At 39.3% G+C, this 24,216-nt stretch overlaps 1 protein-coding gene and 1 pseudogene across 1 annotated transcript; one reads left to right on the top strand and one right to left on the bottom strand.

The window, feature by feature from the left end:
• Positions 1-5,795: 5,795 nt before the first annotated feature.
• LOC127186925 (vomeronasal type-1 receptor 4-like) lies at positions 5,796-21,693 on the top strand (annotated as a pseudogene).
• A 1,404-nt stretch (positions 21,694-23,097) lies between these two features.
• Positions 23,098-24,000, bottom strand: LOC127209006 (putative vomeronasal receptor-like protein 4). Its single transcript, XM_051168532.1, has one exon. It carries the CDS (start codon positions 23,998-24,000, stop codon positions 23,098-23,100), a length of 903 nt encoding a protein of 300 aa, XP_051024489.1.
• Between the last annotated feature and the right edge of the window lie 216 nt (positions 24,001-24,216).

Here is a 24,216-nt window from a genome sequence, read left to right as displayed (position 1 = left end):
TAAGCACTCACACACACAAATGATTGCCACTGGGAAAAAATAGTTGGAAATCAACTAATGAAAAACAAAAGGACTTATGCTGATACTACACTGCATTGACTGGACTGGCAGGCTGAGGGATTTCACACTGAGAACATCTTTTCATCAAAATAAACAGAGAAAATCTTCCATGTTTTTCTCAAATGATTTTCCCTGGTACTGTGCATGAAATCAGTAGCTATATTGGAAGAACATTCTCCAGACAATGTTTCTCTTAGTGGATGTGGAATTGAGGGGGGATATTCTAATGTTTGTGAGATGTCTCTACATGTCTACTTTAGGGACTGACAGAAAGCCTGTCAAACTTCTTATCATCCACTTGGAATTTTCTAATATGATCATTGTTTGTAGCACAGGGATCAGAGACAGAGCCACAGTGTTTTAATACAGAGACATCCTAAGAGATATTGGCTGTAAAGCTGCAGTTTATCTGTCAAGGATGGCATGAGGCCTTTCTGCTGTCTCATCAGCATGATCCAGGCTGCCACTATTAGTCCAAGCACTACCCTTTGGATAAAACTCACACCACAGACAGAATGGCAAGTTCTTCTCTTCTCCTTTTCTTTTGGATTGATAATGTTCAACTGGCTCTGCTACTTCAAATCAGACCATGTTGGTAGCTGGGACATTCAGTGGCCATTGCTATACGCTGCCATCCAGACATATTATCAAGTGGATTGTCCTCTCTTTCATGACTCTTTCTGGTGTCACCTTTCAGGGTCTGATGAGCTGGAGCAGTATATCTGTGGTTGTTTGAGTAAAAGCATGTGTTTAGATGAATGGCCCATAGGTTCTGGCATTATTGGAGGAAGTGTGGCCTTATTGGAGAAAGTGTGTCTCTGTGCGTGTAGGCTGTGAAGTCTCCTATGCTGAATCTATGCCCAGTGTTTCACACAGACCCCTTTTGTTGCCTGTGGATCAAGATATAGAACTCTTTGAGCCTTCTCCAGCACGATGCCTTTCTCCAAGCCACCATGCATCTCACCATGATGATAAATGACAACTTCTGAATCTGTAAGACAGCTCAAATTAATAGTTGCTATGGTCATTATATATGGAAGAACCACACCTGGACAAAGTAAGATTGAGAAGTGTTGTTGAATTTTAATAACAAGTAAGAATTGTTTTTGGAATAAGGCAAATGAGGCATTTACAGTTCAATTCCCATATGACATTTAATGTGCAGGAGTGAAGCAATTCCAGTTGTGCCAAAGGCTGTTGCTACTACGGGACTTTCTCAAAAAGCATCATGCCCTGTGCTGAGCATCATTTGTTCCACTCCTGTTGAACTAAGTATTTTGGAATGAAAAGGAAGAGACCTGGATCCCTTCAGGTCCCAGCCTGGCACATTGGGAAGGCGAAAACCAGTCTGGAGACGAGGGATGCCCAGTTCACAGAAACTTGGCTAGTTGTTCATTATCTCACCTCACACCTTTCCTCTCAATATAATTAAATCCTAATTAAGGCTGAAATAACTACTGAGCAAAACAGATGTAGTAACTGTGGGGAGAGAGGGAAGCTGTACTTGAGGGACTGAGACCCTGCAGAGCCCTTCCTTCCCCCTTGACACTGTGACAATATGAAACTTGACATTTGCAATGTCTGTTGAAAGTCAAGACTCTCCTAGATCCAGACAGTACAAATATGACCTGGCAAGTGTCACCTTCCCAGAGATGCCCTAAAGCCTGTCTGCATCACAGAGGTCCAGGTGAGTCCATGGAGGTAAGATCTTCCATCCCCTCAGCTGTGTCTTGGACAGTTTCATTAAAGCTGAAGTCTTTCTCTGACTAAGCCAGGGAGTAGATGACAGGCTCTGTGAGCCTTGGGTCTTACATGTTCCTTCAGACCTTAAGAAATCTTATACATTGTAATGGAGAGAAGAGAAATAGTTCCTAGAGATATGGAAATTGAACAGAAATGCTGAGGCATCAAGATCCATCTTGAGATTGGAGTACCATGACAGAGTTCTTGGTGGATCTTTGCTCTTTTTAAAATAAATCAGTAATAAATAAAATATTTTTAGATATATATAAAATTTGAGACAAGATAATGATACATTCCTGTAACATCCGTTTTTTTTTTTTTTTTTTTTAAGAAGGATGTATAGATGTAGCTTTCCAAGGCTTTAGGGGTGGTACCCAGACATGGAATCAATCACGTATCTAAGCAAAAGACAGTTCCATCTTTTTAAATTAATTGCTAGCAATTCTGAAGATAAAGTAGGACATGAATTTCCTTTCCCTCTGCTGACAGACAACTTCAGTTGAAGGAATTATTGTTAAAATACTACAAGCTGAGCTCAAATATGATTTAAAGTTTAGAAAAGGGAAGAAATTATTTTTTAAAAAAGGGATTCCCAGGAAAGTAAGCAAAAAAAAAAACATTAATATTTCCCATCATAAGTTGAGGTGAATTGACGGCAGAAATTTTTACAGATTCCAGTTGACCTAATACTTCATATTGATTGTAGATATGTTAATGAAAGCAGATGTGCTTTGTATTGATGTCTGAACCATTATTCACTGTATTCAAGCACTTAGCATGGTATTGTGATTTCTAGCCTGCAATAGAGCAGCAGATGAAAGGCAACGATTGACTTTTAGAGTCATGAAGCCACCTGGACACACACCTGAGAAAATATTCAGGTTTACAAGTGTCACATATGAGGTCAGCAGGACACAGACATTTACATAATCCCATGAGCTCAGCAGGAAGGAGAGCAGCGAACAGAGGCGGCCCAAGTACTCAGAAACACTCGCAAAGCCATGGAACCACCTAAGCATCTAGATTTTTCTTACTGTAGGAAAGGTGCCCAAAGCTTACCATAGATCCCTGAGGAATGAGAATAGAGCTCCCAGACATGAATAACAACATCCTGCCAAGATCTAAGTTCTGGAATCAGCTTGGAATGATGTAGAAAAGAGAAGCCTGCCTTTCAATCATGTTGAAGCAAAGAAACAGTTCTAACATTATAATTGTATGGGGTGTGCAGGACGCACAGAGCAATTAAGACTAGTTCTCTGCTCATTGTATGAGCAGAAGTAAGATGTCTACAACAGAAATTTAGACCCAACAAGATATGAAAGAGTTTCACTTCTAGTTTGCCAAATCCAAATAGCCAAATCACTATCAATGTAACATTATATAATTCCTGATTGTCTCCTAGTTCTTCCTGCTGAGTGTAGTTCATTTTATTCATGTGTAATAATACAAATATGTATGTTAAAAAAAGAAACATAATAAAAAATATGTAGCAAATGAACAGACTTTTTTTAAAACTGAAAAAAAAAAAAAAAAAAAGACTGGGACACCACCAGACAACTTGACCTAATTATCAATAAAATTACATGCAAAAATGAAAACTTTCAATGTTATAGAGAGTTTTGTGTGACTGTTCAGGCGGCAAACTATCTCTGTCATCTTCTCACTTGGGAAGCTGATAAGCTGCACTCCCTATATGCTCATATAATTAATTTTATTCATTCTCAAGACACTGATGGAGTTAACGGCCAGTTTAGTTTTCAAATTAAGCTTAGTTGTTTAAGGGTTAAGATTTTTTAGGTCTACATAGCCATCTTAAGTTGATAGTGATTAGATATGATAGATATTGATGTACATTCAAAGTTTTAGACTCAACAAGAAAAGAAAGATGTTTTCTCCAAGGTTGCCAAATACAAATAGCCAAAACACTACATACATAACATTTACATAATTCCTGATTGTTTTGTGCAGCTTATTTTATATATGTATAATAATATAAATGTATATATGGATTGAGCTAGAAATGATCATAATGAGTGAGTTAACCCAGAAGCAGAAAGAATCAAATGGTATATACTCACTTATATCTGCATACTAGCCCAAGGGGCATGTCCCACAAAAGCCTTCACTTACCAGGAAACTGGGACAGAGGGGAGGACATCCTATTGGGACTCTAAATGAGAGACACATGGGAGAACAGCAAAATAAAAGGATCCAGAGGGTCCTAGAAATCTACAAGTAGAACAATGTGATAGGCAGATTTGGGCCCAGGGGTCCCGCTCAAACTAAGGCACCAGCCAAGGACAATACAGGAGGTAAATTTTAAACCCCTTCCCAGATCTAGCCAATGGTCAGAATATTCTCCACAGTTGAGTGGAGAGTGTGATACGACTTTCTCATGTACTATGGTGCCTCACATTTGACCATGTCCCCTGGAGGGGGAGACCTGGTGGCACTCAGAGGAAGGACAGCAAGTAGCCAAGAAGAGACTTGATACCCTATGAGAATATACAGGGGGACGTAATCCCCCTCAGGAACAGTCATAGGGGAGGGGAATAATGGGAAAATGGGGGGGGGGAGGAATGGGAGGATACAAGGGATGGGATAAACATTGAGATGTAACAAGACTAAATTAATAAAAAAAATAATAATTAAAAACAATTTAAAAATATTTTAAGTACAAAAAAAAGAATTATAGATGCATCAAGATAGGAAAAATGTTCTCTTCAAAGCTGTCAAATGCAAATAGCCAAAACACTATGAATGTAACATTTATATAATTCCTGATTCTTTCATTGTTCTTCTTGCTATAGGTAGTTTACTGTATATATGTGTAATAATATAAATGTATATATAAAAAATTAAATATTTTTTCTGATTCTCAAAAATTTTTAAAAGAAACAGAAGGAGAATGGGCTGCAAACCATGCAGAAACCTAGGGCTCATAAGTAATAAACTGCAGGCCTCTCATGACAGCAACTAGCACCTCATCAATCCCCTTCCTCCATCCATCTCCTCAGGAGCATCCTCTCCAGAGCTTCTCCATGCTCCCTTAGATTTCCTGAGGTCACTAACTGGGGTCACAAATGCCCTGATCCATCCATAGTGTCACAGCTCTCAGATACCCTGTCTCCGAGGAATCACCCCAGTGTTTTCCTAGACACCCTCACTGCCTACAACCTGGTGGTCACATGAATTTTTCAGCATATATTTTGATGACTCATCTTTACCTGTAGGATCAGCTTGAAAAGGTATTTCAGATTGACTTGACATTGAAGAATACCTTAAAAAACATCTAGTGAACATTTATGTGGAATGAAATCACAGAAGGCTTAATATAAAAACTTTTAAAATACTTTAAAAATATTAAGATGTAGAAATTGAAGACACAAAACATATGGCCAAGTATAAATATAGAAGTTATGTTCTTCATGATGTAAATAATGAAGAATATCAGTTATGTAGGAGAGATGTGGAAGATGAAGTCCCTTGAGCTGAGAGATGTGACAGGTGTTGACCATGAGGGCTTCCCAGTGTCTGTGTGTGATGTGAGGGAGGCAGACAGGAGAAACATGCTTTGGCATTGGGTGAAGAAGTAGGATGAACTAGGATAAAAAACAGAGGGAGAAAGTTTGATTGAGGAATCTTGGAATTCATTTCAATTATGCTGAGAGGTAAAAAAGATAATGAATAAATGCAGATGTACACACACACACATACATACACAATTGAACGTGTTATTTTATTAGTTTAGACTAAAATAAAGATCTCCATTAAAACTTTAGATATGGATACCAATTACCAAACACCTGTCAGAGCTCACACAGTAACCCAGAGTCCACAGTAAACAGGGGGAGTTTCAGGGACCTAATCTACTACATCACACATCTGCCACTGCTTCCTGCATGCCAGAAAATGCTGTTAGTCAAGATATGCTGTTCAGATCCATGTCTGGCATACTGGTGCTTTCTTTAAAATGTATTTGCATCCTGTATACAAGGAAGAAAGAAATGGATTTGAAGTTTATTAAGAAAATAATGTTTCTTTTCATGACTGTGGTTGGCACTCTGGGGAACATGTCTGTTTCTGTGAACTACATGTTCAGCTGGTGGGGAGGCCCTGAGAAGAAACCCACACACCTGATTCTCATCCACTTGGCTTTTACAAACATCATAATCCTTCTTGCAAGAGGATTGGCAAGCACAATAGCAGCTTTTGGCTTAAGAAACTTCCTAGATGACATCGGCTGTAAGATCATTGTTTACATGGATAGGGTGGCCCGTGGCCTCTCCATCTTCACCAGCAGTCTCCTCACTGTGGTCCAGGCCATCACCATCAGTCCCAGAGCATCTGGGTGGAAGAGGCTCAGGCCAAAGTCTTCATGGCACATCCTTCCATTCTTCTTATTCTTTTGGATACTCAATTCTTTAATAGGTTTGAACCTTATCCATTCTACCACAAATATAAGATTGAATGTATCACAGTTTATGGGTGATGACAAGTATTGTTATTTTATGCTGCCAACTCAGAATATAAAATGGATTGTTCTCCCTCTCATGGTCCTGAGAGACGCAGTGTTCCAGGGCGCCATGGGAGGGGCCAGTGGCTACATAGTGTTTCTTCTCCACAAGCACCACCAGCATGTCCTCTACCTTCAGAACTCCAAGCTTCTCTACAGAACTCCCCCTGAGCTGAGAGCTGCTCAAAGTGTCCTCCTTCTGATGCTCTGTTTTGTTTTCTTCTACTGGACAGATTGTGTCTTTTCTCTATTTCTAAGTCTCTCTTCAAAAGACAACACCGTAATGGCAAATACTCATGGACTTCTGTCTCTTGGTTACGCAACTTTCAGCCCCCTTGTGCTGATTCACAGGGATGGGCTTCTGGTTGGCTGTTGGCATGCTCATTGTGAGAGAATGGAAAAATGTCTCTCTCATTTATATGTTCAACGAGTAAGAAAAAACTCTCAGTTCTGCAATCTTGTGGGAAAGACAAAATCTCACACAGCAGGTTAAGTATGTGCTTCTCAAACAATAATCTTGGTGACTCAAGCCTTGCTCTGAGAGTAATCTTGGCAAATGACAAGGATATAGAGACCTCATTCTCCATTGTCAACTATTTTTATGAAAGTTTGTTTAACTTTTTATTTTGTATTAATTTACTGTATGTGAATAGTTTTTCTGCATTTATGACTATATAGCATGTGCATACATAAGGCCTGTAGAGGCTGGAAGAGATTATCAAACACCCTGTGAATAACTGGACTTGACAGATGGTTCTGCACCAATATGTAGTTGCTATGAATTAAACCTACGTCTTCTGGAAGTCCAGCCTGTGCTAATATCTGAGCCATCTCTTCAGCTCCTAGAAAATCACTTTAAGTAGAATTTTTAAAACTGGCTTTGCTACTACCATGACACAAACTACACAGATACATTTTATACATTTTATCAAAAATTATACTGATGTAATTATATTAGACTAGAATTTTTTTTATCTTTTGCCTGACACTGTATCTAAATGTTCATACCATGGAGCTCGTTTAGGCTACTTCAAAGTGTAAGTATATCCACCCATGGAAAAGATTTTACAGAATTATGAAAGAATGACATGTACTGAGCATTCAATCAATACAAGCCCAATGCACCAGTCACAGACCACAAATGCACTGAAACATTTCATTGCTGTTGTACCTGTGACAGTTCTCTGCAGGAATAGCCTATAGTTGTGGGGTAAACTAGATAACAAATACTCAGTAAAGTTTCCTTTTATGTCTGTCTGTAGTTCTATGCTGATATAAAATGTTGAAGTGCCTTTCCTAAGATGGATCACTGAGTGTGACTGAGCAGACTGAGGCGTGTGTGCAGCTGCCTTCTGTTGACACCCGGGTGCTCTCCACAGCATCATCAGCTGTTTTATCACCAAAGAGCTGAGGAAGATTCTGATTCTACATTCATTTAAATGGAGGGCTCACTGCTTAATTTCTTAAATTGGACCCATAAAATAAGATATTGGCATGGCTCTAAAAACCTGATGGACAAATTCTGAAAAATACTGATAAAATCGTTGAACATAAAATTACAAGTTTTTTTTTTAAAGAATTACCTGTCATATTTGATGAGAACCCTTGTAAACATTTTGGATGACTCATGAATCTATCTTAAAATATAAACAGGCAATTATTTCTTGCAAGCCTTCATAGTCTATACAAATTTTTAAGTAAATTATGTGTATTGTATAGTACTAAAACTTATTAAAGAGTTTGTTTTGATACTATAAAGATTTATTTTATTTATATTTGTATGTCTGTGTGAGTGTATTCCACATTTGTACGGGTGCCCATCCAGGCCACAAGAGTGCACTGGGTCCCTAGAAGCTAGAGCAACAGGCTGTCATGAGTCCTATGATGTGAGTGCTGGGTAAGGAAGCAGGGTTCTCAGCATCCCTCCAGCTCCTTGTCTTTCTGATGTAAGTCTGACTTGTTTATTGACAACATCCATTGCTCATATATTATTATTATTACTATTATTATTATTATTATCAACGTTAGTAGTAGTAATTTTGGTATTTCCAGACACTGTTTCTTTGTTTAGCTTTGTCTTCCCTGGACTCAATTTGTAGACCAGACTCGCCTGGAACTCCCAGAGATCCACCTGCCTCAACCTGCCTGATTGCTAGGATTCAAGGCATGCGCCACCACCACCACACCAGGCTGCTCATGCTATACCTACAGCTCTTTTGTTAAAGCCTTTTTCTCTGCATCTGGCATAAAGAACCTGACAAATCAAGCACCTTTTAAATTAGTCTGGGTAATTTGACTCAAAAAGAAGTGATGTAAGAACATGGAGGTGTATAAAAGGTGTGTTTAATCTCAATGAATAGGTTGTCCAACATTAATAATAAAGAGTGAGCTGGAAAGATATCTCAGTGATTAAAAGCCCCTGGCAACACACAGACAACCTGATCTGCCTCTGAAGAAGAAAACTGACTTCCACATGCTGTCCTCTGAACTCAACATGCAGTGACTCAAGCCTTGCACTGAGAGTAATCTTAGCAAATTACAGTGTTATAGAAACTTCATTCTCCATTAGTCACTCTTTCACAAGGCTTTATTTGGTTATCTTTTATTTTTATCAATTTACTATGCATAAATACTTTGTTTGCATTCATGACATTGTATAGCAAGTGCAAACATGAGGCCTTTAGATGCTGGAAGTGGTTATTAAACAACCTGTGACTAACTGGATTTGACAGATTATTCTAAACCAACATTTAGTTGCTGTGAATTAAACCTGGGTCCTCTGGAAGTCCAGCCGTTGCTCTCAATAGTTGAGCCATCCTTCCAAAACAGAGAAAGTCACTTCAGCAAGGATTTGTAAAACTAATTTTGCTACTTCCGTGAATGGAAGATAAATTACATCAAAATTCTGACATTGTGCTTGATAAATGTTAGTGTCCTAGGGCTCTTTTAGGCAATTTCACAGTGTCTATAAATATCCATTCATAGAAAAGATTTCATGGAGTTATGAAAGAATGACATGTGCTGTGCAGTTAGTCAGTAGGAGTCCAGTGCAGCAGTCACAGAACTGGAATGCCCTGACACACTTCATTGGTGTTATATTCTTGACCAGTCTATGCAGGAATAAAGACTAGATATAGGATAAATTAGATAATGAATACACAGTACAGTTTCATTTTATGTCTGTCTATAGTTCTGTGTTGATTGAAAAAATGTGGATTTGTTTATTTTCAAGATGAACCAGTGAGTGTGACTGAAGCAGACCAAGGCTTGTATGCAGCTGCCCTTTGTTGACGCCCGTGTGCTCTCCGCAGCACCATCAGCTCTTTATCACCAAAGAGCTGCAGCAGTATCTGAGTCTACATTCATTTATATGGAGGGTTCACTGTTTAATTTCTTAAATTGGAGCCTTAGAATACAATAGTGATATGGATCTAAGAAACTGATGGACACATTCTGAAAACTACTAATTGATATAATCACTGAAAATTGTAGTTCAGGTAGAGGTAAGTTTACGCCTTATATTTTTTAATTACCATCATTTCTGACTAGAACACTTGCAAGCATTTCCGTGCATCATGCATCTAGTTTACAGTATGAATAAGCACTTGTTTTTTGCAAGCCTCCACAGCATATTTTTAAGTCAGTGATGTGTATTGTATTGTGCTAGAGTTATTAAATAGTCTGTTTTTATAATATAAAGACTTATTTCATTCATGTGTATGTGTCTGTGTGAGTGTATATTACATTTCTACAGAAGCCCAGGCAAGCTAGAAAAGAGCAATGGATCCCAGGGGACTAGAGATACAGGCGGTCATGAGTCCTATGATGTGGGTGTTGCGTAGGAGGCAGTGTCCTCTGCAAAAGGAGCAGGTCTCTTCACCACCTCCCCAGCTTCCTGTCTTTCTCATGGAGATGTGACTTGTTTGTAAGTGGCATCACTGCTCATGTTACTCCTACAGCTCTCATGTTAAAGAGATTCTTTTTCTAAGAATCTGACATAAAGAACAAGACAAATCAAGCTTCTTCTAAATCAGTCAGTGTAATTTGACTCAAAAGGAAGTGATGTGAGAACACGGAGAAGGGACGAAGAAAGATGTGTTTAATCTGAATGATGATGAGATTGTTCAACACTAAGAATAGAGAGGGGCTGGAGAGATGACTCAGTGAGTAAGAGCACCTGCTGACACCCAGACAACCTGATCTGTCTCTAAGAAGAAAACTGATCCCACATGATGTCCTCTGACCTCACATGCATGCTAAGACACAACCGTGAACACACATATAAGAGCATTCAATATAAACTTTAAATTTAATTTTTAAAAATTTAAAAATGGTAGACAGGAGATGTATAATTTTTGACACAGTATGAATAAGGATGGTGTAGACTCAGCGACACATGGAGCTGCTATTTTAAATTTCACTCTAAAAGTCAGAGGCAATTGAATAAAATAAGACAAAATCTTGATTAAAACATGAGTTGAAATTTTAATAAATGATGGAAATAGCCATGTATTCATCTAAGTATGTAAAGGATAGTGAAGGAAACCTGGAAATAAGACTCAGTTATACCCTTCAGGAAATACACAAAAGATTTGACAATTGGATTAATATAACATCACCCCAAACATTATCGTTTCTTTTTGCTGGACACATTGCATGTCACTAGCATGGACCTGTAGGACTTTATGCTAAATAAAATAAATCAGCAGCATGTAGACAACTACACATGATTTTACTACTAATAGGTGGAGTGTAAAAACAAGGAGAATAGAGCCTTCAACATGTGGAATGCAGCCTACAGCCCTCAGAAACTACCTCCAACATAAGGCCTGCTTTTGGCTGGGTCCTCCATGTAATCAGAAATATGAGGATGTGACAACTCAGAGTTTGACAGCCTTCACCCTGAAATTATTCTTGTCATATGACTTTTCCTAATGAAGATATTTAAAATAATCTGCTCACCCCAAATAGTGTAATAAATGTGTATAAAATTGGTTCCATCCGATTTGAGCTGAGTGAATCAGTTTACTTGGATCACATAGGTAAAAAAAAAAATTATTTATAGGAGCATGGAAGACACAAACACAGCTGCACCTAGAATGTCTGTATCCAACATGGAGACAACCCCAAAATAGCTGCACAAAAAATATCCCAACCCTCAATCAAGCCTCCATCTCCTGTATTCTTCCCAACACAATGTGCAATGATGCCAGGATGAAGCAAAGACTAGAATTCCATAGCACCCCCAATGAAATGTTCCCTGTCTCATTACCAGGACCATAGAGCAAGCTACCACTATACCTTCTGATTATTTCATTGCTGTGACTGTGAGCAAATATTTTCTGAGGGACACACAGTCAGTCTGCTTCATGGTGGCCAATGGCCAAATCAGTCTTGAAGGAAATAGATCTACCACAGAATCCATCACTCCTCTGGTTTATACATTCTCTTCACTCCTTGCAAAATGCTCTCTTAATATCTTTAGATTCTGAGTCCCATGCCCAAGTGGGTCATTAAGCTTGTTCAAACCATTAAAATGTAGGAGGAGAAAAGTGGATCAGGGAAAACTGGAAATTAGTTACTGATGCTTGCTGGATTTTTTTTTTTTTTTTTTTGGATGTTGTTGCCATTGTCATTGTCATTGTTGTTCTTGTTTTACATTCTCAATTCACATTCGCTTGGAGGTCATGAATCAAAACTCAGTCCTTGCACTGAGGACCATTGCATAGCACCTCAGCTGCACTCTCCTGGCTATACTCCATAGACTATTTGATTTTGTTTCAATAAGAGAATTTTTTGACATCTTTGGGTGGTTCCACTTTAACTGCTGAACCATAACACTGGAAAATCTATGCAGCTTAGTGTAATATTTAAACCTGAAATGACATTTAATATTAAAGCACAGAATCACTTTGAAGTTCAAATATAGCCCAGGAAATGTTAAGGTTGTGAAACAAAAACACACAAATTGGAAGGGAAAAGGCAACCAAGGAATCCATTTTGCTTAACAAACGGGAAGAGAGAAGGGACAACTGAAAAGAATTAGATGGCTAAGCAAGAAAAACACTTGTGCTTAGTCTCACAGTCTGAGTTTCAGTCATATGGTAGAAAGGCAGAAACAATTCCTGAGAATTATCATCCAACTTCAATACACACACCATCAAGCATGTCTGTGCCAACATGGCACCCTGAAACACAGCATCATTCAGAACCACAAGGGGAAAATCCATTATCTCTTTTTTTTTTTTTTTTTACTTTCAAGGATAAAATAACAGTACTTGTAGCCTTTCTTAAGATGTGATTTATTCAGGTTTGTACCTTTAATGGAAATGACTAGGTTCATACTTATTAAAGCACTGAATGTCCAAAACATAACACAGTACATTATCACAGACACAAGGCTACAGGGTAATACTGATGGTTTCTTCTTAGAGAATAGTCTTCCTTCCATAAAGAGTATGTATCTCAGCACAATGAATCTGCAAAGAAGCCAGTAAAGTGTATGTCCCAGGCCCCCGAGGAGAGTGTGGGGGCGGAAATGAAGAAGGAGGGTGTCAGGAGATCTCTTTCATATGGGTTCAGCTCACAAGACAGAGTGGAGGTGACCAGAGGGAGTAGCTAACTCTAGCAGCACACTGGTCTCCTTTGGCTCTTTACATAGTGAGTTTTCCAAAGGGTGAAAGAAACTTGTAAGGTTAAATAAATCAATAATACAATTTCAAGCACATTAAAGACCATTAGTAATTGTCACAAAATGCACAGGGAAGTAGAAGGATAAGGTTCCCTTCAAAGGCTGCTGTGTGGGTTTGCTACTCCAGGCGAGGCTTAGAGTCACAGTCTAGCCTTCACTCCTACCATACTGTTGTGGAATCATCCCACATCAACAGATGGCACCAAGGGCATCACTGAACAGCTGCTTCCTTCAGATTGAATGATTCCTTCCAGGACAAGATAAAGGAGACTCAGAATCCTAGAGAAGCACACCAAACTTAAAAACAAAACTTAGAGAATCACATGACCCTCTTCCCAGGAAGCTATAAGTAGTTCATGTCTCTGTTGGGGTGAGAATAGACTTCCTTCTTCATGGAACAGCTGTCTGCACATGGACAAGGGAACACCAGTGTGCTGCTTAGTCTACTGTCAAGTCGACACATGCTGGAGTCATCTGGGAAGAGGAAGCTCAGTTTAGAAAACACCTCCATCATACTGGCCTATAGAAAAGTTAGTGGGGGATATTCGTGATTAGTGATTGATATGAGGCTGTCCGATTCATACTGGCTGATGATCTACCTGGGCCTATAAATAGACTGAGAAACAAAAAAAATTTATGATCATCTCAGGTGCAGACAAGGTCTTTGACAAAATCCAACATTCCCCTCCTGATAAAGACTAGGAAGACAAGATATATACCTAACTTAGCAAAAGCAATTTACAGAGAACACACAGACAACATCATCCTGAATTTAAAAACCTCAATGCAATTTCACAAAAATTCGAAACAAGACAAAGCTTCCAAACTCCCCAAGACTGTCCAATACAATACTTGAAATCCTAGCTTAGCAATAAGACAAGTGAGGGAGAAAAGGAGATACATAGAGGGAAGGAAGAGGTCAAAGTTTATGGTCTGATATTGTACATAAAAACTCTAAAGACTCCACCAGGAAACTTCTACAACTGTTAAACACATTTGCATTCTAACAGGATACAAAGCTAACACACAAAATCAGTAGCCTTCCTATCTGTAAAAGACAAACATACAGTGAAATAAAACAGGGAAACAGTACCTTTCTCAATAGCCTAAAAACTATCTTGGGAAACTCTAAGTGAAAGAATTGTATAATAAAATTTTAAGACATTGGAAAAAGAAATTAAAGAAGACAGCAGAAGATGGAAACACTCTCCCATACTCTTGGATATACAGGATTGGTAGTGTGAAAAGTTGACCATGCTGCCAAAAGCAATCATCAGACTCAATGCAATCCCTCTGACAATTCCATTGCAATTCTTCACAGAAGTTGAAAAAGATCTCCAACTTCATATGAAAATACACATACACATTAAAAAAACAGGATGGCAAAAATAACCCTGAAAAATAATAAAATGAATAGCAAATCACCGTCTCAGATTTTAAGCTGTACTACAGAATTACAGTAATAAAACAACAATGGTATTTTCATAAAATGGATAGAATAATCAATGGAGTTTGAGGCTTAGGCATAAGTCTACACATTAACAGACAAATGCTCTTTGTTTAAGAAGCCTAAAATATAGACTAAAGAAAAGACAGCATTTTAGACTAATGGTGCCAGTCAATCTGTATAGCTACTTGGAAAAAAATGGAAATAGATACATATATATCACCCTGCAAAAACCTTATTCCACATGGATCAAGGACCTCAATATGAGACCTTATATTCTTCACCTGATAGGAAAGAATATAAGAAATGGCTTGAACTCATTAGAACATGAATGGAGTTTCTGAACAAGATACAAATAGCACAGATATTAAGACCAACATGTAATAAATGGAACCTCATGTAGCTAAAAGTCTCAGTATAGGACACTATCATTCAATCAAAGTGGCAAGCTACAGAATGATGAAAGAGGTTTACCAATTATATATCTGGCATTACTATATAGAATTTACAAAGTACTAATTAAAAAACTGTGCATCAAGGAAAAAACCCAAATAATCAACTATAAAATGAGATATAGATATATAGAGTTCTCAAAAAATGGAACAAAAATGGCTGAGAAACACAAAAAGAAATAAATGTTTAAAGCCTTTAGCCATATGGAAATTAAAATTAAAATTAATTTGAGATTTCCTCTTATTCCAGTCAGAATGACAAAGATCAATGAAACAAATAACAGTGCATGCTGGTTCAGGGAAGGGATAAAGTTAATCAATGTTGATGGGGGCCCAAACTTGTACAGCCACTACAGATATCACTGTGGAGTTTCCTCAAAAAGCTAAGAATCGATCTACCTTAATATCCAGCTATGCCAAGTATGAGCATATAACCAAGCATCAAGTTCCCACAGAGACACTTGCTCATCCATGATTATTGCTCCCCTATTCATAGTGGCCAGGAATAGCCTAGATAACCATCAACTAATGAATTAATAATAAAAGCATGGTACATTTACACAGTGTAATATTGTTCCACTTTTAAGAAAAATGGAATTTGCACATGAATAAATGTATTTGGAAACAATCATTGTGATTGAGGTAACCCACATTTAAATGTTTAAATTTAGGTGGATAGAGATGGGGAAAGCATGTGAAAGGCAAACATATTCTAGTTTAAAGTTGATTTAAATAATAAAAATACAATAATTAGCAATGATAATAAATATTAAAAAGATTATCTCTGATCCAGCAAGGAGAATTTCCCTCTGTTGTCTTCATTATTTTGTTTAGAAAAAACTAAGTAACTTTTAGTATTTAACATATAAACAAGAATAAAACAGTATAAATCTTGTAGTGCTCTGACTAGGTTATTCTATAAAAGACAGGAAAATAGCTAGAGAGCCTCTCAGCAGCTTCCATCCAGGAAAAGTTCTGTAGAGAAAACCGGCCCCTCACAGACAGGTGACATTTTGTCCATTTCATCCCAGAAGCTGACCTCATATAAAGGATATTCCTGTGTTACAGAGTGGCACTTAGATGTCTCAGAGGCTAAAGTGATTTCCTTGCAAGTGTGGGTGCCAGCTCTCTTCAACACCTGGTGGGGTGGAAGTCTGCCTGTAATTCCAGCCTCAGAAGCCAGGGACAAGCTCTCCATGGAAGAACTGGGAAGTGAGATGAGCCATTTGCTGTGCTCTGTGTCTGACTGAAAGACCCTGACTCAATAGGGTGGAAGATGGAGGATGATTCCTGACATCAGCCTCAGTGTCATGCGTGCAGATGAGCACAGATGTGCATGTGTGAAACCACACACACACACACACAGCGAGAGAGAGAGAGAGAGACAGAGACAGAGACAGAGACAGAGAGTTCAAAAAGTTTAATAAATCCACTGTTTTTTTTTAAAAAAAAATTAGGAAACAGACTGTCAAAGCAAATGGGTTTGTGATTTGACAAAACCAGGCTGAGATGAACTCTTTTTCTCCCACCTCTCTGTAGCAATGTCACAATTTTATAAAAGAAAGGAAATCCAAGAAATGTCCTTGTGTTATCAGATCTATATGAAGCCTCTCTGGGGAGGCAAGTTCCTCTTCACACAGTGCCAGGGCTTCAGGCTTTCTCCTCCAAAAGTGTGGAACTAGTTCCTGGGCAAATGTTTGGTTTATTGTATTAACACTCTGATAATGAGATGTATGGGACATCTGTCTCTCTTTACAATGTCTTCTTTCCTGGCAGAACAGTGACATCCTGACACCTCTTTCCCTCTTTGTCTGATGTCCATTGCTCCTGGGAAAGCCAATGACAGACAAGAAGTACTGGGGAACTTCCTGTACCTATAGCCATTGAAGCCCATGGAGTGGGTATAAATGTGAATGATCCACAGTCAGTATTCCTTTAATGCCATGGACGATCTCAGTCAGATGTAGGTCTTTGGGACTGGGACTTCTTGAAGCATTGGTGGGCAGAAGATAGGCAAAGTGACAAACAGACCGACTCAGGGGAAGTTTGAGTCTGAGTGTATTTTCCTAGCAAACAAGCTAGGTTTTTATACACATTTTGAAACAGGGATGTATTTTTGTGGTTACATTTTTCCATACAATTCAAAATACAGGATTCAGTGTAATAATGTCATCAATCTTGAACAATCATTCATAAGTTGTTAGATTGGTATCGGTGCATGTGTCCTCTTTATCAAAGGTCAATGTTCTCTCATTATGCCAAGTATCTGTGAGTCAAGAAAGTTTGTTTTCTTAGCTCTTCTGCCACTATCTGGAGCTTTCTTAAACACTTTATTTGTAAGTCATAATATTAACTATGATTAATTCTTAGCCATGTTTTTATTAACAAGTGGAATGGAATTTAGTGGTAAATGACTTAATGACCCTTGGCTGCAGTTTCAAGTTAAGGGTCACCTAGCAACACAGTTACATCTGAAAAGTTCTTTGATAAGAAAGTGAAAACAAAGGTGGAAAGAGAAAACAGTCATAAAAACAGTAAGGATTTTCTAAAAACAATGAGCCCTGTAATCAGTTACTCCTGGCAGAAACATCAGACCCATTTCAGGAGGCTCTCCGTTGAGTGGGGGCCATCACTTTGGGTTCTGTGGTAATGTTTGTCACACAGACACCACTGGAGGGGTTGTGACACTTTAACTGTACTTCTATCTTCCTGGCAGTGGGGTCACCTCCAGTCTTTCCCAAAGTGAGTAAGAGATCCAGTGCCACATGGTAGGTATGGTGGAGTGAGATGTGGATAAGTTTCTCTCCAGCATCCAACCAGGAAAATGGTTTTGCCAACTGTAAATACCTATTTGGATGATTTAGAAATCTATTTGGTGTTGCCATAAAATAGTTTGAAATTAATTACTTTGTGAAAAGGTTTTTTTGAATCACAAGTTTTACGTCAGGAAAATCCAACTATCATAGCTCCAACTATCATAGCACTACCATCCTGGTGAGGGATTCCTAGATGCTTCACAATGTAGTTAGGAAACAGAACAAAAACTAGCTACATATGGAAGGGGCCATTGTGTGGTGTGGTCATGCCTTATAACCCACTCCCAAAGAGGGATTCATTCCTAGACACTGCCATTGAGTGCTTATAAAGAGTTATCTGATGAGCTGACTCCATCCCAAATAAGGTTCTACCTCCTTAGTCCTGCCAGATGGGCATCTCACATCCAAAACCTGGACCTCTGAGACTTAATCCATATTGACATCACAGAAGATGCCTAACATCCAAATAAATGCTAACATGTCTGTAATTATTTATGCCTTCTTTATCTGGTCATACAATCTATTCCTCAAGTAATTTCCATCTAAAGAATTATCAGCTATTTGCACAGGATTTCAAGTCAAAAATATCCCTCACACCTTAGTCTTCAGTAAACATTATTGGGACTATCTTAAATGGTTGGAAATCCAAGTAAATCCTACTATCTCTTTAATTACTACCACCTATATCCAAATTCCCACATGCTGATATCCACAGAGATTGCTTGATCACATCCTGCATGAAGACATCCTGCTCTTGAATCTCTCTGGTTATAAGAACCTGCTCTTACATGGGGATTTTGAGTTTGAGCTGCCACATTTTTCTATCTGCCAAGCTACCCTTTCCCTAGGCTCATCCCAGATGTCTAGGTATAGCGAGAGCTGAAACAGTTGCCACTTGGTGATGTAAGGTGCTCTAAAGACACCTTCCGCTAAGGGCCTCTCACTGGCCTTGCTAATGCTGCCTCAAAACCATGAAGTCCTTCTGTTGTCTCTCCTTTCCTATGGCATTTGTACCACCGTCTGGAGGCTCTCCTTGCCATACTCTGCTTAACTCAACTAGCATCTTGCACATTCAGTCTTGTCTTGCATTAGCACAATTCTCTCACACTTTCTTCTAATATTTCTTTCTCTTGCCAATCATGGTCAGCTATAGCATCAAAGGGTGACTTTTAAAAGCAGCCATAATCTGCCATAATCTGTCATTCTTATACTGAAAGTTCTTCAGTGGTCTCCTTTTAGTCTCATAACCAAACCTACCGATGGTGTCTATTGAGTTTTTAGAGCACAGTCCTGATCCACATCTCCTCATTTGCATGTCAGAGGTGGAGTGGTCCTCAGCCAGTGCTCTCATGCAACATACTACACTTTAGTTGAGTGCTTGCGTTCATAAGAGAAAAGTGTTCCTATGCAAAATGTTATATGAAGCAAGAAGTGTTTTTCCATAGATACCACATCAAAAGAAATCAAATGTTTGAACACACAATAACTTTTTCAACCAAAGAACCCTTGAATATATCAAATAAATAACAAGTTAGTGTGCAAAACAAAATTACCTATTTTTATTCTTATTTTATTGTTAAATTGTTTTTATTTTTAATTAAAATATAATTACATCATTTTTCTCCTCCTACCTTTCCCATGTACACAGTTCCTTGCTCTCTCTCAAATTCATGGCCTTTGGCCCCTTTTTCTTTAATTGTTCTGTGTGTGTGTACAAGTGTACAGTTGTGTGTTCTTAATCATATAGATGTCCAGGTTAGATGATGTTATTGGTATGTATATGTGTTCAGTGTTGATCACATGGTATTTAAAATATTAAATATTAATACACTCTGAATGGTATGCTAGGTGTACTGGTTCATGCCTTTAATATCAGAAATTGGGAGGTAGAATCAGAGGCAGGCAATTATTTGTGAATTCAAGGAAAGCCTGCTCTACACAGTGAGTTCAGGATAGACAGAATTATATAGTATGACCTTGTCACAAAAAATTAAAGCAAAATAAAATTAAATCAAACTTTAAAAATAAAAATAAAGATACTCTGAGAAATATTTTCCTTTGAGATTAAAGCTGAGCTTTCTATTCCTTAAAAACATGACAGGTTGGGCATCCTTTCCTCTAATATGTCCATTTAGTTATTTGTTAATAAAATGAATCCACTGTGCCACTGGATGTAAGGGAAGTATATGGGGAAAAGAATCTGTCCATCTTTCTAGATTTTTTGAGCAGGTCTTAGATTGCCCACGGCAGACTTTATATAAAACAATACAAACATATGTTTAAAAGGCTGAGTTACCTTAGTGATTTGATATGTGAGGACATTAGGGCCCAGCAAAAGCCACGCTGGAGAAGAGGAGACGCCTGTATCACTCAGTCCTTGCATCTGAGAACTGAAACAGCGGGTCATTCTCATCCTTGCTGTCTCACACCGGGGCCATAACTGCTCATTGGTCCACAGGCAGGGTCTCAGCAGTCCCAATGTGGTTCTGGAAGCCTGGAGGTTTCCTAGAGAGCCACTGGTTCTGCTCTCAGCAGAGGAATCAGCCACAGCAGCAACAGAGCAAATCAACTCAGAGACAAGAGGGAAGGCCAAGCAAGCACAAGCCAGCATGGGCTTCCCTCACACACACTTTTTAACCTGGGATGTTCCATTAGGGGCCACCCACATTTGGGGTTGTCCTTCCTACACGAGTTAAGGCAGAACAACTCTTCAGGTGAGGCTCCCTACTCAGGTAATTCTAATTTGTGAAAATCTGACACCTGACATGATGGTGCATGCTATTCTGCCCAGCACTCTAGGAAGGGGATCTCTGTGAGTCCAAGGCAAACCTGGTCTACATAGCTAGTTCCACAACAGCCAAGGCTGTTACACAGAGAAACCAAGTTTCAAAAACAGAAAAAAACAAAACAAAACATCCCAAAGCCAACTATAATAGTGGTCTTCGACCTATATTATAAAACATTAAGAATCTACTTAATCTTAGCAAAGAATAGTCTTTCAGAGACCCACAACTTCACCTATCCTTTTTTGTATAAACCTTTAAAAAATTTTTTTTATTTTATTAATTTTTCATATTACATCTCAATTGTTAGCCCATCCCTTGTATCCTCCTATTCCTCCCTCCCTCCCACTTCCCCTGTACTCCCCTCCCCTATGTCTGTGACTGAGGGGGACCTCCTCACCCTATATATGCTTTTAGGGTATCGAGTCTCAACTTGCTATCCTTCCTCTGAGTGCCACCAGGCCTCCCCATCCAGGGGACATGGTCAGAAATGGGGCACCAGAGTCTGTGTGAGAGTCAGATCTCACTCTTCACTCCACGGTGGAGAATTTCCTGCCCATCGGCTAGGTCTGGGTAGGGGTTCAAAGTTTACTGCCTATATTTTCCTTGGCTGGTGCCGTAGTTTGAGAAGGACCCCAGGACCTAGATCCACCTCTCATAAAGTTCTTCTTGTAGGTTTCCAGGACCCTCTGGATCCTTCTATTTCCCCATTCTCCCATTCTCTCACCTAAAGTCTCAATATGATGTCCTCCCCTCTGACCCACTTTCCTGCTAAGTAAAGTCTTTCATGGGACATACCCCTTGGACTAGTGTCTTGATATAAGTGAGTATATACCATTGTCTCTTTTTGCTTCACCTATCTCTTGCTTTAGTCCTGTAATCAGCTCCTGGGCCAGGGCAGGAGCACAGGCAGCCCTGGCTACCCTGAAGGTACAGTGCTCAGCTGCAGAGAGGGCAGTTCAACCCCACTCCCTGAAAGGTCTGTTTTGGGTTTTTCTATTTATCCTGCAGAGGAACTGCAGTGAGCTGATGGACAGCTTTGATGAAGAGATTATTTATGGTCCCTTAAAGAGTGGCACTTGTACAGCTCAGAGCAGGCAAAAGCCTCCCTTGGAGGATGGCAGTGTGGAGTGTCATGAGGACTCAGAGTTGGGGCCACTTTGTGAGCTCTCCATATCCTCTTGAGTGTGAGGCTGTGTGCTTATCAGCACTACCATTGACCTTCCAGTTGGCAAGGCTGTGACACCTGGCTTCCAATAGGCAGATCTCTGTTTGCCCTCAGCACTGTGGTCCCACATATCTGCAACCTAACAGGATGCCCCTGCACAGCATCAGGTAAGATGGAGTCCAGGATTGAGAGAACAAGGAGGCCTAGCAAACACTGTGATGTTCGGTGTAGGCCACAGTGAGTGACTGGGAGTGAGAGGTTGAAGCTCCAATGTAAACAATCTGTCAGACAAATATTTATACACCAGTGTGACTGTGAGTATCTGACCTTGAGTATGGTCTCCAGACTCATGATAGCATCCTTTGAGAGAGCCTGTTCCCCAGTGTCCTGTCATGTGACTTTAAGGACTAGCCTCATTATAATTGTCCTACAGAATGGACACTAGTTTTCTTAGCAGTTTTGGAACCTAGCACTGGTAAAAAAAAAAAAAAAAAAAAAAAAAAAATATATATATATATATATATATATATATATATATATATATATATATATATATATATATTATCCAAATGTGACTTGCTGTGGGGACTTCACTAGTCTCACTGTCATCCTCACTCAGCTCTGTAGGTCCAAGCACAGATAAGGGTCACCTCCTCACTTCTACCTAGCCTTTCTTGTTTTCCTACTCAGGCTCTGGGGGGGGGGGGGAAAGAAAATACTGATTTCTGACAGTATTGTGACCTCCAGTACTTTTCCAGTGATAATGAGAAGCTAAAAGTCATATGACAGCAATGGTTGCATGGGAAGGTGGCAAAAACTCAATGTCCACCTGCCTAGAAACCCTGGAACAGTCCAAAGATTGTGTGGTGCCGGACTTCTTTTTTTTATTTTTTTTTATTTTATTAATTTATTCTTGTTACATCTCAATGGTTATCCTATCCCTTGTATCCTCCCATTCTTCCTTCCCTCCCATTTTCCCCTTATTCCCCTCCCCTATGACTGTGACTGAGGGGGACCTCCTCCCCCTGTATATGCTCATAGGGTATCAAGTCTCTTCTTGGCAACCTGCTGTCCTTCCTCTGAGTGCCACCAGGTCTCCCCCTCCAGGGGACATGGTCAAATGTGAGGTGCCGGACTTCTTAAGAAAAGAAAATGTATTATTATAATATAATTTAATGTTACAATACATTAGAACATTTAGGCAAATGGCAGTGTGGTGGGGAATGCCTGAGATACCAGGCTTTCAGGTGCTGAGGCATCTCAGTTGAGATCAGCCAGCTATGGACTGGACTGCCAGGTCAGCCTGTGCAACATAACAGGCATTGTGTCCCCCACGCCTAAAATTTATCATAGCAAAGAATTTACAAATTACATACATTAACCTCATAGATAATATACATAGAATGTAATTTCTGCACTTCTCAGTGAGCATGCAAGACATTAGGAACTCGGACATCTCTGTTGATCAGAACATAGGGGCTAAAACTAGCATAACCAAGTTCTAAAAATGTTTTAATATTTAATGAAATGGAATCATGTGTCACTGTGTAACCTGTGTAGAAGGAGAGAATTAAATCTACCCAGTAGAAGAAAAGGAAGCAGGTCATAAGCATGAGAACACTCCATGTAGCTCTGATTTCTGGAGGGGAATTGTTTGCAAACCTGGAGCTGTGAAGGTAGAGGACACGCTGGTGATGCTTATACAGATAGAGGGCCATGGACCCACTGCTCCAGCCCATCAGACTCTGAAAGATGGCGTCACGAAGAGTCATGAGAGAGAGGAAAAGCCACTTGATGATATGTCTGGATGGCAGCATACAGCAGTGACCAATGAATGTTCCAGCTACAGACTTGTTCAAGCCACTGCCTGCTTTGATGTAGCAGAGCAAGTTGGAGCTTATGAGCAAATTAACAATCCAAAAGAGGAGGAGAAATGGAAGAACTTGCCATGAGGTCTGTGGCCTGAGCTTTCTCCAAATGGTAGTTCTGGGCCTGATGGTGAGTGCCTGGACCACACTGAGGAGACAAGTGGTGCAGATAGAAAGGCCCCGTGCCATCCTTGCCAGATAAACCACAGCTTTACAGCCAATATCTCCTAGGAAGTTTCTGAAACAAAACACTGTGGCTATGTCTCTGATTCCTGTGCTACATATAATGACCATATTAGAAAATGCCAAGTGCGTGAGAATAAGGTCCACAGGCTTTTTCTCAGCCCCCAAGGCAGAAATGTACAGCTGTCTCACAAATACAAGGATATTTCCTACAATTCCAGGTCCAGCAAGAGAAAGGAAGATTATTGTGTGGATGATGGTATTCCATTTCATCTTCTGAATTCATGCACAGCACTAAGGAAAATCACTGGAGAAACACGAGTAAGATTTTCTCTATTCTAATTAAAAGCATAGTTTCAAGTATGCAAACACATATGTTTCTTGATATTGCCTGATCATATTCTGTGATTTTCTGGTTTGTCTGTTTTCCATCCCCATGTAAGTGGGGATGATAGCTACAGTCAGGGAATAAATTTCAGTTTTTCTGCC

The sequence above is a fragment of the Acomys russatus genome, chromosome 3 (assembly GCF_903995435.1).
Source record: "Acomys russatus chromosome 3, mAcoRus1.1, whole genome shotgun sequence".
Classification (NCBI taxonomy): Eukaryota; Metazoa; Chordata; class Mammalia; order Rodentia; family Muridae; genus Acomys; species Acomys russatus.
Note: the sequence above shows the minus strand (reverse complement) of the source record. Positions and strands in the feature narration are given on the sequence as shown.